Raw genomic sequence first — 12781 nt, 5'->3', positions numbered from 1 at the left:
GGTCGTTACTGGGATTTAGGACTTGTTGGGGGTGGGGGGAGGTTGGTAAGAAGCAGGGAGATGGGGTGGGATGAAGGGGGCAATAATGCAAGTGGGCTAGATTGGCATGCCACCCCCACCCCTCCAATAATAGCTTTCAGACAGGCCCCAGCCTTCTGACTACCTTGCACTCTCTCACCTAGGAAAGAGAGAGCCACATCAGTGCTCCTGGCTGATCCTTGCTTCCAGCTCCGCTCTATATGCTATCTCTTGGGGCAGCCAGAGCCTTCTGCCCCTGGTACTGCCCTGCCTGCCCCTGACCGGAAGCACTTCTCGCTACAGAGCTGTGAGTGGGGCAGGGCTGGGTCAGGGAAGAGGGATTTGGGGCTGGGCCATGTCAGGAGTCCCAAGAAGAGCAAATTCCCAGGCTGGGAGCACTCAAGAGGCACTGGACTCTAGGGCTACATTTGGCCTGACACCTCCTACCACCCCCCAGACACAGATTACATCAGTGTTGAGGAGCTGGCCCAAGTGGAACAGATGCTGGCACACCTGACCTCTGCATCTGCCCAGGCAGCTGCTGCCTCCCTGGTGAGTGGGGCCAGGTTCACACCACCCAAATACACTTCAGCACAACTGTGTGCGCACCACACAGGCATAGTGTATGTCCACTTGTCTGGACATCCAATCCCAGCCCACCCTGCATTCTGCTCCCTGCAGCCCACCAGTGAAGAAGACCTCTGTCCCATCTGCTACGCTCACCCCATTTCTGCTGTGTTCCAGCCCTGTGGCCACAAGTCCTGCAAGTAAGTGGGCCCCATGGCCACAGGAGGTTGTGGGGGGAGCAGCAGAAATACACAGGCCATCCTCATCCCCTCCCCTGTTGTAGAGCCTGCATCAACCAGCACCTGATGAACAACAAGGATTGCTTCTTCTGCAAGGCCACCATCGAGTCTGTAGAGGACTGGGACAAGGCAGCTAATGCGAGTGCCACTTCCTCGACCACCTAGGCCCGCCTAGCCCACACAGCAGGAGCCTCCACCCTCGAACCCAGGCCCACACTGGGCCCTATTTATGAGCTCCCCTTGCTGTTCCCCTATCACCCCACCACCACCACACCCACCCTCCTTGCCTGTGTGTAAACTCATTGGCGGGGGCCCAGCCATGCCCTAATTGTGCCTGAGCTTGACCTTCAGTCAGGGCCACAGTGAGCATTAAATTATTATTCCATACAGGCCTGGCCCGGCCCTTCTTGAGGGAGTGGGCTTTGTGGGGGTGCCCAGCAAGATCCTGCCAGATTATGTCCATAAGAGAAGGCAGGTGTCCAACAGCTTCAGCCTCGTCCAGTCTTCCCCAGACAAATGGCAACGAGTCCAGGGCCTTCCGATGTGTCAGGCCAGTGCTCCCCTTGTCACTGGAGAAATAAGGGCTTACCCAGCCCCGTGGCATACCCTCACATGATGATGCGAGGCTCCGGCACCGACTCGCCAATAGACTTGTGGGGCAGGACACTGGCCCCGTTGAGGTAGAGCTCGTCGTTAACTATGACGTCCTCACCCAGCACTGTCACATTCTCCATGCGCACCTTGGGGGAGGGGGCAGGCCTTGTCAATGAGGCAGGCGCATTCCCTGCCCCTCTCCCCACATGGCCCAGCCCATAGGCTTACCCACTGGCCCACACGGCAGCGCCAACCCACAATGCAGGACTCAAGCCAGGAGTGGGAGCGAATGTGGGCGTCTCGCAGCACTGTGCACCGTCGGATACACACACCATCCTCCACCACCACACCAGGACCCAGGCTCACGTTGGGGCCAATGCTGCAGTTCTGGCCAATGCTGGCACTTGGGTCCTGAGGACAGTGGAGAAGATACAAGTGGGCCATATTTTCCCCAAAACTGAGAGAATTAATGATGGGTTGGGCCAGGGCCTCACCACCAGCACGTTGCCCACAATGCCAGGGCCTGAGCACAGTTGCTCAGGCTGCTTCTGTCGCAGTGACTGTAGGAAGAGGCACATTCCAGTGAGGAAATCCTTGGGCTGCCCAATGTCCATCCAGAAGCCTGTAGAGAGGGAATGCATCGGGGGCTCAGCCCAGCCACAGACCCCCCCCCCCCCCCCGTGGCCTCCCTGCCTCACCCTGCAGCTCCATGGCATATAGCTGTCCTTCCTTGGCCATGACAGGGAAGATCTCCTTCTCAATGGACGTAGGCTGCAGCTGTGGGATTGGGCAGCTCGTGAGTAGGGTCACGGCCGTGTTGGCCTGCCCTACCCCACTCCACCCAGCATCTGGCTTCTACACACCTGGATGCGCCGCAGCACTGCAGGGCTCAGGATGTACATGCCTGCATTGATCTTGTTGGACACAAACACCTGCGGCTTCTCCACAAACCGGTGAATGCGGCCTGTATCAGCCTCACACACCACCACACCGTACTTAGAAGGTTCCTCCACTTTGGTCACCTGAGTGCAGGGGGGACCTCAGGCCTAGTGCAGTGTTCCTGGGCCTTGATATGCAACGCTGTCCTAAATCTCAGGGGTTGTGCCCCAAAGGCTTAAAGACAGCTACTCTACAGCTCTGCACCCACAACATAAGGGGGCAGTTCAAGGCTGGGGGTTGGGAGAGGCTGGGCATGGGAGGAGGGAGTATCAGAGAAGAAACACCTGGTCTCTTACCAGGATGGAGCCTTCCTGGCCGTGGTGCTGGTGGAACTGCACCATGGCTTGGAAGGGGAAATCACAGATCACATCACTATTGAGGACGAAGAAAGGGTCTGCAGTCTCAGAAAGCAGGTCACGAGCTAGTGCCAGGGGCCCAGCTGGGGGAGGGAAACAGGTCACTATCTTCCTGGGGGTCTGAGCCCCTGGATCCAAGCACAGCAGACCCCATCCAGAGTGGGTCTACCCCTTTCCTGGCCCTAAACAACCCCCCCCGAACCCCCCCCCCCCCCCCCGCCCCACCACAGCACTTTACTGTCTCCACTGACCTGTCCCCAAAGGCTCCTCTTCATGGGACAAGGAGATTCGGATTCCTAGCTGGAAGGGAGAAGCCCCCCGGTCAGGTTCCTCCACCAGGGTGGGAGGTTGAGCGGGGACCAAGGGAAGGGAGCCGAGTCCGAGCCTCACCCTTTGCTCCTGCGCCTTCATTTCCTTCTCCAGCACCTGAGACATGTAGCTTACGGCCAGAATCACGTGGTCCACGCCGGCCTGTCGGACAGAACAGCGGGGGCCGACAGGCGGGCTCACCCGGAAGGCACGTGAGTCCCCGACCCCCAGTCGTTAGCAGTCCCTCGTCCTGCCAGGTCCTACCACAACCCCGCCCCGAGCCTTACCGCGGCCAGCGCCTCCACTTGGTGCAGCAAGATGGGCTTATTGCAGAAGTCCACCAGTGGCTTCGGGATGCTTAACGTCAGCGGCCGCAGGCGCGTCCCATAGCCGCCCACCAAGATCAGTGCCTTCATCGCGCCGGCGGGCGGCTGGAGAGTGAGTCCCGGGCTCCGAGGTGTCTGCGGCCCGCCTGGCCGACTCCCGCCGCGCACTCCCGCAGTCGTGCCCGGCCCCGCGCCTTTCACCTGCCAGACTGACCAGCTCTGTCTCTGCCGTGTCCGCTCAGTCTTCCCTAACGCCGGATTCCAGGCCGCCACAAACCAGTACGCGACGCCGGACGGAGGGCGGCTGGTCCCGAACTCAGGCCGACAGTGACGTGAATCTGGGCGGGCCAATCGGCTGGCGTGTACGTGGCACGGCCGCCGGCGTCCGAGCATTGGGGCGCGGCGCTCCGGCAGACGCAGCCAATGAGAGTCCGAGCGCGCCGGGCCGCCATGGGGACCAGCACCGGGACCAGCGAGTCAGCCGGCCATTGGCGGATCCAAAGGCGGAAGTGGCGCCAAGGGCGAGAGTGGCTTCCCTCCCGGTGCCCGGGTCCGCGGCAGCACAGCCGCTTCCGGCCCCGCCCCCGCCCGGCCCGGGAGCAGCGGAGAGGGAAGGGGCCGAGGGACGTTGGGCGGAGCTGTCTCCTGGAAGCCGGGGGGGTTTTCACAAAGACGCGGACACGCCTCAGTTTCTAGCGGCTTTATTTTGACGTACACGACCTCAGACACAAGCGGGGCGGGCAGCGCTGGGTGTACAGAAAGGGGTGGGCTCGGCACGAGGCCCGAGCACCCCCCCTACCCCGCACGCAAGTCCCGAGGGAACGCAACTGCGCCAAGACGCAGCCGGAGCCACGTGGAGTATCCGGGCGTGGGCCTCGGGCGGCGTGGACAGGCTTAGGCAGCTTCCAGGAAAGTGGAGCAGAGAGCGTTTCCTGGAGGCGAGGCCTTACAGTTCCCAGACAAGCAGAGGAACCAGGTCCTTCCCAGGGTTCTCCAATTTTTTCCTCATTCAAACATTTTTTAAATCGACACAAACAAAACCAAATTGAACAGCTTTAAAGTTCAAAGCAAGCTGCATCTAGGGGGCGTGCGCGTGGCCAGGTGTGAGCAGGTGAGCAGCGGCTACTGAACTAGCCCAGGCCGTTGGCCCCTTAGGAGGAATCCCCATGCCCAGTGCACAGGCCCCAATGTGAGGGCAGGTTGGGGTCCCCGGCAAGTTGCTACACTGGTCCCCTTCCTCTTTAAGCACCGCCTGTCCCACCCCTCCAGGGGGCTGGTGTTGACTTGGCCCAGGGAAGCACTATAGAGAGGGGTCACTTGAGCACCCCAACCCGTGATCCCGCGTTGCACTTTGGTCCCAAGTTGGGGCTGGGAAGGCAGGGCCTGGGAGGGACAGGACTCTCTGGCATAGAGCAGGGAGAAAGAGTAGTGGCAGAGAGCGTGTGCACACACACATGCCCACCACCCACCAGCTAACAGGGCTGGGTCTCCAAGTGTCAAAAGTACTGAAAAGAGGGTACCTGTCCTGGGGGAGAAGCAGCAAATCCCAGGCCCTTCTGCTCTTTTTAGCGGCAGGAAACAATGAATATAAGCGGGTACAGCCTCTCTCTCTATGAAGAGCGGAACAGGCCAGCATCTGCTCCCAAAATAGAGGAACTCAAGAAGCACAGCACATCCCCAGGCTCGAGAGGTTCAATCAAGGAGGTACCGAGTGGCCCCAGACCCTTTGCCTTAGCCTCTGCCCTGCCAGGAAATGACTGTCTGTCTACACTAATGAAAAGTTACTGCCCCTATGGCTGAAGCCACAGGATGGTACAGGAGAGAAGATGGTCATTACCAACCACAAACAGGCAAGCTGCCCCTCCCAGCCTCAAGGAATGGGAACCTGCCCACCACTGGCATCAGGGTCAAAGGGCCAAGAGAGATGGGATCCATCAAAGAGCCCATTTAAGATATGTGAGGCTGCATCTCTAAGGACCAGGAAATTAGTCCATCAGTTACCAAGGCCTCTCACAGACACAGGCTGGCAGGCTTACCTTTAATGCCCAAACAGGGACATGCCAAAAATGATGATGACAGTGGCCTTAGGCTCAAGGTGAGGGCACTAACCTTGGCAATGGCTAGGTGAGTGCAGTATCACCTCCTGGCCACATATGTTACAAGTGGCAGGTCTCTGTACCATTAAGGACTGGCAGCAAAAATTACCACAACCATGGGAAAGGAAGAGGTTGCCCCTTGGGCCTTCACTGTACCACTGTCAGTGTTGAGCACTGAGGGAGGCCACAATCCAGGCTGACAGACAGGGTGCTGGGCCAGCAGGGAAACACTTCCTACAATTCATTTTGCTACCAGTTCTTTGTTAAAAGGTAGCACCTGCTAAGGAAGGGCACAGGGGCAAAAGCTCACCTCAGAAATGGGAAAGAATATTTTGCTGAGGAAAGCATGAAGGAAGTCAATATTGACTAATGAACAAGACTACTCCCCAGGAGAAGACTCGTAAGAGACAAGGCTGGCAGATGGACAAATGGACACACTGATGGATCCCGGGACTGATAAGACAAGCTCTCATTAGCAGAATCTGGGCACCTGTACCCACGGTCCAGACAATGTCCCCATGAGCACACAAGCTTAAAGTTCTCCCTCACAAGCCTGGAGCTCCTCATAATGGGCGGCTGCCTTGAGCTTGGCCTGGAGAAAGGTGAGACCCTGAGCGGACCACAGCCCTTGAGCCCTGGGAGGAGCAGCCCATCCAGAGGCAGCACAGCTGCCCAAGCTAGAAGAAAAGGACTCTCACCCACAGCAGAAGAACTGCAAATACTGTCTGGGCCAGAGCCACCAGAGGCCCTGAGGCCCACTAGGACATTGAATCTCCTCAGCAAACAGAGCAGGGCCCTCTTCAGTGGGGCAAAAGAGGGTGACCTTCTTAGGCAAGGAATCTCGCCTAGGTGAGAAAGGCTGGCTGGGGTATGCAGGCAGGAGGAGGAGCAGGTTCAAATGCCAAAGAATGCCTGGGGATCCCAGGACCTGCCCTCTGCCATAAGCTGGCTTCAGCCCAGCTTCGTGAGTCTAGCCTCATGTCAAGGTCAGAACTGAGAAAGATGGGTCCAGCTGTGTGCAGTTGGCCCTCTGGTGCCCTGAGGGCATCTGTTAAAGAGCTGGCTGACACCTACAACACAAGAGTAGAAAGTCCCCCAAGAGATGGGCACCCAATCCCTCTGAGGAACGAGGGATGAGTGGGCATGCAGGGGCCCTGTGCCAGCCCAGGGCTTCACCCCACAAACAGCAGGGCCCTGCATCCGCAGACCCCAAAGACCTAGGCAAGAGAAACCAATGTCCAACGGCACCCTGTCCTTGCTGCCAAACCCACCAGGAGCACCTCTTCCTTCCTAAGTCAGCCTGGACACAGCAGTAGAAGCTGTAGAGCTAAGAAGCCTGGCTGAGAGGATGTGTGTTCTGCCCTCCATCACTTTATATATATGGATTCCAGGCTACAGCTAAAAACATTTCTTTTAGTTTACACCAAAGAGAAATATAACCCTTTAAAAGGAAGTCTGTGTGTCCTCACGGCGAGTTCAGAGCAATGGTCCCTGCCTGCGGGTAGAGAGGAAGGGGTTCTGGGAGCCCAGAGCTGGGCCTACTGGTTCTCGTCCCGCATCTGTTCCATGATGCTGATGAGGTTCTCCAGGCCAAACACATAGCCTCGGTCCGGCCCGTCATGCACGGTGGGGTCATCCCGGAAGCCCTTGAACGTGCTGTGTGCAAAGTCGATCATGCGGACATCCACCTTGGGTGGAGAGGAGGGGCCCGCCTCAGGGCTGGTGCTGCTGGGGCTGGTGCTAGGGCCACAGGGTGATGTCACCTCAGGGAGAACTGTGTCCAGGTGCTTGAGACGCATCTCAGAACGGCGGTCCAGGTAGGACTCAGCCCGGCACTCCCTGCCATCATAGATGACAAGCAGGGAACTGGAGTAGAAGCGGTAGGAGGCCTGCCGCTCCAGCACAGCTTTCAGGCCCTGCAGTTTGCTCAGGATGGGCTCAAAAAGGTCACGCCGCAGGTCCAGGCCGTTGTGCAGGTACTGATAGAGGGCATTGCGGAAGCCTTCGATGGAAAGCCCACGGCCATAGTACTTGTTCCTGCAGAGGTAATGCCCTGTGTCCAGCTGGTACACCTGAAACCGCAGGAGACAGACAGGGTGAGCACCAGGGAGGCCTGATATCTCATAGTGCCCTGGAAGCACTGTCTGGAAAGCATTTCTGACCAACCTGAGCTTTTCTGCTCCATCCTGTACAACTAGAGTGGGTTCGCCCTACGTTTTCCTGCAGTAACGCAGGAGAGCACAGAGACCAAGCCTACGGGTTCTCTGCCATCACGTTTGGAGCCCTCCTCCAAGCTTCCCTGGGGCCTAGCTGGACTCAAACTAGGAACATTTTGTCTTACTTCTGCGTCAAAGCAACAAGCTCTCACAGTGGCTCTGCAGCTAGAGCCCAGACCAAGGTCACCAGGTAAGGACAAGATGGCTCAGGGAACATAAGGATGCACTCAGCACCCTGTGGGGGACTCACCATCTTGGAGGAGATCTGGACCAATGTGGGCCAGGAGAACACTTGGCATGGGTAGCAGGCAGGTACATGTACAACCTAAAACATGCGAACAGCAGCACCTAGGCTCTCACCGGGGGCGACTAACCTGCATGCCACAGACTCGGACACCCAGTGTAGCTGACGTACTCTGCTCACACTTCCTCATCTGCCGGGCCGCCTTCTCAGCTGATGCATCATCACCATGCTGCCGGGTGCCCATCTTCAGGTCTAGCACACAGGGGTACTTGAAGTGGTGTACCACGTTCTCAAGCAGGAGGAACTCTGGGCCACAGTCAAGGAGAGTAACAACCACAGTCACAATCAGCCCTAGCCAGGAAGGCACAACCAAGTTTTCTATAAAAGGGGGCATTTTCATCTAATGTAATCTATATTCAACTCACAAACTCTCAAATGTGGATTCATACCACTGGCTTATTATTTCTTTAAAAATACTTTTTATTATGGTAAAATATACATTAACAGAAGATCAACCACTTTAAACATTTTTACGTGTAAAATTCAGTGGCATTAAGTATATTCACACTGTTGTGCAACCATCACTACTATCCATCTCCAGAACTTTTTCATCTTCCCAAACAGAAACTAGAAACTATACCCATTAAACGATAACTCCCATTCCCCGTCGCCCCCCAGCCCCTGCTAACTACTATTCTACTCTCTTTCTCTATGAATTTCCCTAATCTTGGTACATCACATAAGTGGAGTCTATATTTGTCCTTTTATGTCTGGCTATTTCACTTAGCAAAATGTTTTCAAGGTTCATTCATATTGTAGCATGTGAAAAAATTGCATTCCTGGAGGTGGGCCCCATGGCCTGGTGGTTAAGTTCAGCCTGGTCTGTTTTGGTGCCCAGTTTGGCTCCCAGGCACGGATCTACATCACTCGGCAGCGGCCATGCTGTGGCAGTGACCCACAAGAAAAAAAAAGATGAAGACTGGCATAGATTTAGCTCAGGGCAAATCTCACTCAAGCAAAAAGAGGAGGATTGGCAACAGATGTTAGCTCAGGCTGAATCTTCCTCAGCAAAAAAAAACTTCATTGCTTTTTATGGCTGAATAATTTTCCATTGTATACACATACCACATCTGTTGATGTCGTCATTTTTATTTTATTCTTTAGATCTGTCTTGCAGGCATATACAAACTAAAGAAGATTTGACAGATTCACCCACATCCCTACTCAAACCAGCGCCTCACCCAGGCCTAAGAAATAAGGAAGATGTCTTTGCACTACTACAAAAATGAGAAATTAGAGTTGACATTTTCAAATGGGAATCTTTAAAAGAGGCTGGATTGATATTTCTATCTTGCCATTTTCTGACTAAACTTCAAACCATATATTTAAACTTATCCCTTAGTACTTCTAGGACCTTCTGCTCAAAACAGCTCTACAGTCCTGGCCTCCTTGCATTTATATCCATGTCTTGATCTAAATCTACTGTCTGCAACAATCTTGGATAAAGGTACAGGCTTGTCACACATCTGCTACAATTCATTGGGGCTTTCAGCCTGGGCCTCAATTCCATATTTGGGGACTATGAAGCAATCACATAGTCTTGGAGGATGACACTCAGCATCAGTCTGATGATAAACATTTTAACATCTCCTAATTCTTTAAAGAATAACCTAGAGAAAACCTTTAAAGTTGGCCTTTCATTAATCTTGTGGCCAGGTATAACTTTTTATGAGTGACAATAAAACTTAAAGAAGGCTGCATAAAAATCTCACAGTGCCTGAGAGCATGGGCTCTTGAATCCTTCTTTGGCCACTTACTGGCTCTGGGCACAACACTTAACCTTCCAAGCTTCCATTTCCTCATCTATAAATGGGAATCATAACAGTTTCTCCCTCAAAAGACTATTATGAAAACTGAGTAAATACATATGAAGTGCTCTGCACATTTCCCTTCAGTTTCTCAGTAAGTATCAGTTATTTTATATAGGGCCTGGTGGTCTAGTGGTTAAGACTCAGTGCTTTCACTGCCTCAGCCCAGGTTTGTTTCCTGGTCAGGGAACCACACCACCCATCCATCAGTTGTCATCCTGTGGCGGCTGTGTGTTGCTGTGATGCTGAAAGTTATGCCACTGGTATTTCAAGTACCAGCAGGGCCACCCACGGTGGACAGTTTTCAGTGGAGCTTCCAACTAAGACAGAAGAGGAAGAAGGATGTGGCCACTCACTTCCGAAAAAGTTGGCCATGAAAACTCTATGAACAGCAGCAGTGCATTCCCTGATATAGCGCTGGAAAGTGAGAGGATGGAGCAAATAGACCAGGCAGGGTTCTGCTCTGCTGTACACAGTGTCGCTCCGAGTTGGAATCAACTCAATGGCACTAGCAACAAGTTATTTATTTACTGTCTACTGCTTCAAAACACTAAACAATTTTAAGAATTTCCATTTCATAATACTTTTTTACCTTTAACATCTTAAAATTATTTTATGTTGTACAGGTATGGTGTGTATCTTAGACAAAAAAATCCCCACCAAAATCTAACATATTACTTTTTAATTATTACCTTTTGGGAGAGGAGAAAAACACGTGTGGATGTGCGCGCACACACACACACACACAGATCCCTGATTTTAGACATACACTGTTAAATATGGTAGCCACTAGCCACATCTGGTGATTTAAATTTAAATTTTAATTAATTAAAATAAATTTAAAATTCAGTAACTCAGTTACAGCAGCCACATTTTGGTTACTCAGTGTGGCTAGTAGCTACCATAGCAGAAAGCACAGATAGAGACTACTTCCATTGTCACAGAAAGTTCTATTGGATGGCACTCTTCTAGACCACCAAGTTTAAGCCTCAGCCTTACCAGCCCCAAAAGGCAGAAAAAACATGTTGATGAAAGTAAGAAGGACGAAGATGAGGAAGAGCCTATGAAAAAGCGAGGTAGGAACGAAAGAGGGGCCCCTGAACAGAGAGGGGCTCAGCCACGGCACTGGAAGATGCCCTGACACAGGACCCATGGTCCCAGTAGTAGACACGGCTGAAAGAGTGGTAACAAGGATACTGTAGAGCTTTCGGTCCTTGGACTCAGAGCGCATGCGGCTCAGCTGCTGCTTGTGACAGCGCAGGCTCCAGGGGTTGTGGCTGATCTTCTCAGAACTCAGACCGCTGTTGCCATCTAGCATCTGGAAAGGGACATCCGAGTGGCTGTATAGCTCCACCTTTGGACTCTTTGCTTCCTGGGAGCTAAGAAGGAAGAACATACACATTGCTAAAGGGCTCAGACAAGTTACCCTCTGGGATCTCACTGGAAGGGTGGGAGAGGTCTGGATCAGGCCTCATCTGCCACTCATAGACCATGCTGATGGGTGGCACAGGGCCCCAGATGCATGAGCCCACAACAGTGAGTAAATGGTATAAGTAGTGTTCTTCCTGTGTCTCTAAAAACTGTCTGAAAGATAATTCTTTGCATCAAATTATGTGATGAAGATACCACTTCATATCCATTAGGAAAGCTATAATAAAAATACACTGGAACTAGTGTTGTCGAGGGTGTGGAGAAACTGGAACCCTTGTACGCTGCTGGAGGGAACGTAAAATATTGCAGCCACTGTTAAAAAGTTTGGTGTTTCCTCAAAAGAGTTAAACGTAGAATTATATTATCCAACAATTCCAGTCCTAGATATATACCTGAAAGAACTGAAAATAAGAAACAGATTCTTTACACCAATGTTCATAGCAGCATTAGAATAAACAAGAGGTGGAAACAACCCAAGCGCCCATCAGTCGATGAATGGATAAACAAAACATGGTATACACATACAATGGGGTATTATTCAGCTATAAAAAGGAATGAAATTCTGGATGAACCTTGAAGACATTTTGCTAAGGGAAATAAGCCACACACAAAAGGAGCAATACTGTACGATTCCACTCATATGAGCTACCTGCAAATTGAGAGAGACAGAAAGTAGAATGGTGTTTGCCAGGGGCTGGGGGGAGGGGAACAGAGAGATAACTGTTGAATAGGTATAGAGCTTCTATTAGGGATCATGAAGAAGTTCTGGAAATGGATAGTGATGATGCCTGCAAAACAATGTGAATGAACTTAATGCAACTGAACTGTACACTTGGAAAAAGGTAAAAATGGTAAATTTTATGTGTATCTTATGACAATTTTAAAAAATACAAAAATTGATAAACATGTAATTTCACAGTTAAATGTAAGGTGGAGCATGGGATGCCACTGTCAAGCACACAAGTAACTATCCTATCTTTGTCCATGACATCTACGACAAAATCTTTAAAAAGATTTGAAGAAAGCCTATGTGGACATTATGCTTATGAAATGTTTGTCTGCCTTTGTATCAGGACTGGAAGAAAGAGGAAAACATCAAAGAAAAAAAAAGGCAGGACAGAGTCTACCCTGAGCAGGCCCCAAGGAACCTGTGTTTCTCAGCAAACAAGGTTTGCACCTGTGGAAAGCAAGAAGCCATTTGAGTAAGGAATTTTATTTCTAAAATAAGTCAAACCACAAAGGGGTTTTGGTGAGAAGGTGACTCCAATGGAAAACATTAGAACTTTACCACAACTTCATTTCTCCCCCAACATAAAAATCTTTGCTTGGGGGCCAGCCCCGTGGCCGAGCAGTTAAGTTCTCGTGCTCTGCTTTGGTGGCCCAGGGTTTCGCTGGTTTGGATCCTGGGCATGGACGTGGCACTGCTCGTCAGGCCACATCGAGGTGTCATTCCACATGCCACAACTAGAAGGACCCACAACTAAAATATACAAATATGTACGGGGGGATTTGGGGAGAAAAAGCAGAAAAAAAAAGATTGGCAACAGTTGTTAGCTCAGGTGCCAATCTTTATTAAAA

The 12781-nt window shown here is 52.1% G+C and overlaps 3 protein-coding genes across 10 annotated transcripts in view; 1 reads left to right on the top strand and 2 right to left on the bottom strand.

Moving 5' to 3' along the window:
- Positions 1-1211, top strand: part of RNF123 (ring finger protein 123) — a 36347-nt gene extending 35136 nt beyond the window's left edge. For all 5 annotated transcript variants that reach the window (XM_070575257.1, XM_070575255.1, XM_070575254.1 and 2 more), the window contains 4 exons: positions 183-325; positions 476-570; positions 700-785; positions 869-1211. In XM_070575257.1, coding sequence (XP_070431358.1) covers positions 183-325; positions 476-570; positions 700-785; positions 869-989 — 445 coding nt within the window. In that variant the 3' untranslated portion in view covers positions 990-1211. The remainder of the gene's footprint in view (positions 1-182; positions 326-475; positions 571-699; positions 786-868) is intronic.
- Positions 1183-3711, bottom strand: GMPPB (GDP-mannose pyrophosphorylase B). The gene is made up of 9 exons (XM_070575282.1): positions 3310-3711; positions 3104-3184; positions 2965-3013; positions 2654-2796; positions 2282-2440; positions 2117-2195; positions 1913-2040; positions 1647-1829; positions 1183-1564 (listed from the first exon to the last, which is right to left on the bottom strand). The coding sequence occupies exons 1-9, from the start codon at positions 3436-3438 to the stop codon at positions 1433-1435; spliced, it is 1083 nt and encodes a 360-aa protein (XP_070431383.1). The 5' UTR covers positions 3439-3711; the 3' UTR covers positions 1183-1432.
- Positions 3712-4033: 322 nt separating this feature from the next.
- Positions 4034-12781, bottom strand: part of IP6K1 (inositol hexakisphosphate kinase 1) — a 72111-nt gene continuing 63363 nt past the window's right edge. For all 4 annotated transcript variants that reach the window (XM_070575284.1, XM_070575286.1, XM_070575287.1 and 1 more), the window contains 3 exons: positions 10970-11151; positions 8035-8210; positions 4034-7516 (listed from right to left, as the gene is read on the bottom strand). In XM_070575284.1, coding sequence (XP_070431385.1) covers positions 6983-7516; positions 8035-8210; positions 10970-11151 — 892 coding nt within the window. In that variant the 3' untranslated portion in view covers positions 4034-6982. The remainder of the gene's footprint in view (positions 7517-8034; positions 8211-10969; positions 11152-12781) is intronic.

This window comes from Equus przewalskii, chromosome 15 (genome assembly GCF_037783145.1).
Source record: "Equus przewalskii isolate Varuska chromosome 15, EquPr2, whole genome shotgun sequence".
In the NCBI taxonomy this organism is placed as follows: domain Eukaryota; kingdom Metazoa; phylum Chordata; class Mammalia; order Perissodactyla; family Equidae; genus Equus; species Equus przewalskii.
Note: the sequence above shows the minus strand (reverse complement) of the source record. Positions and strands in the feature narration are given on the sequence as shown.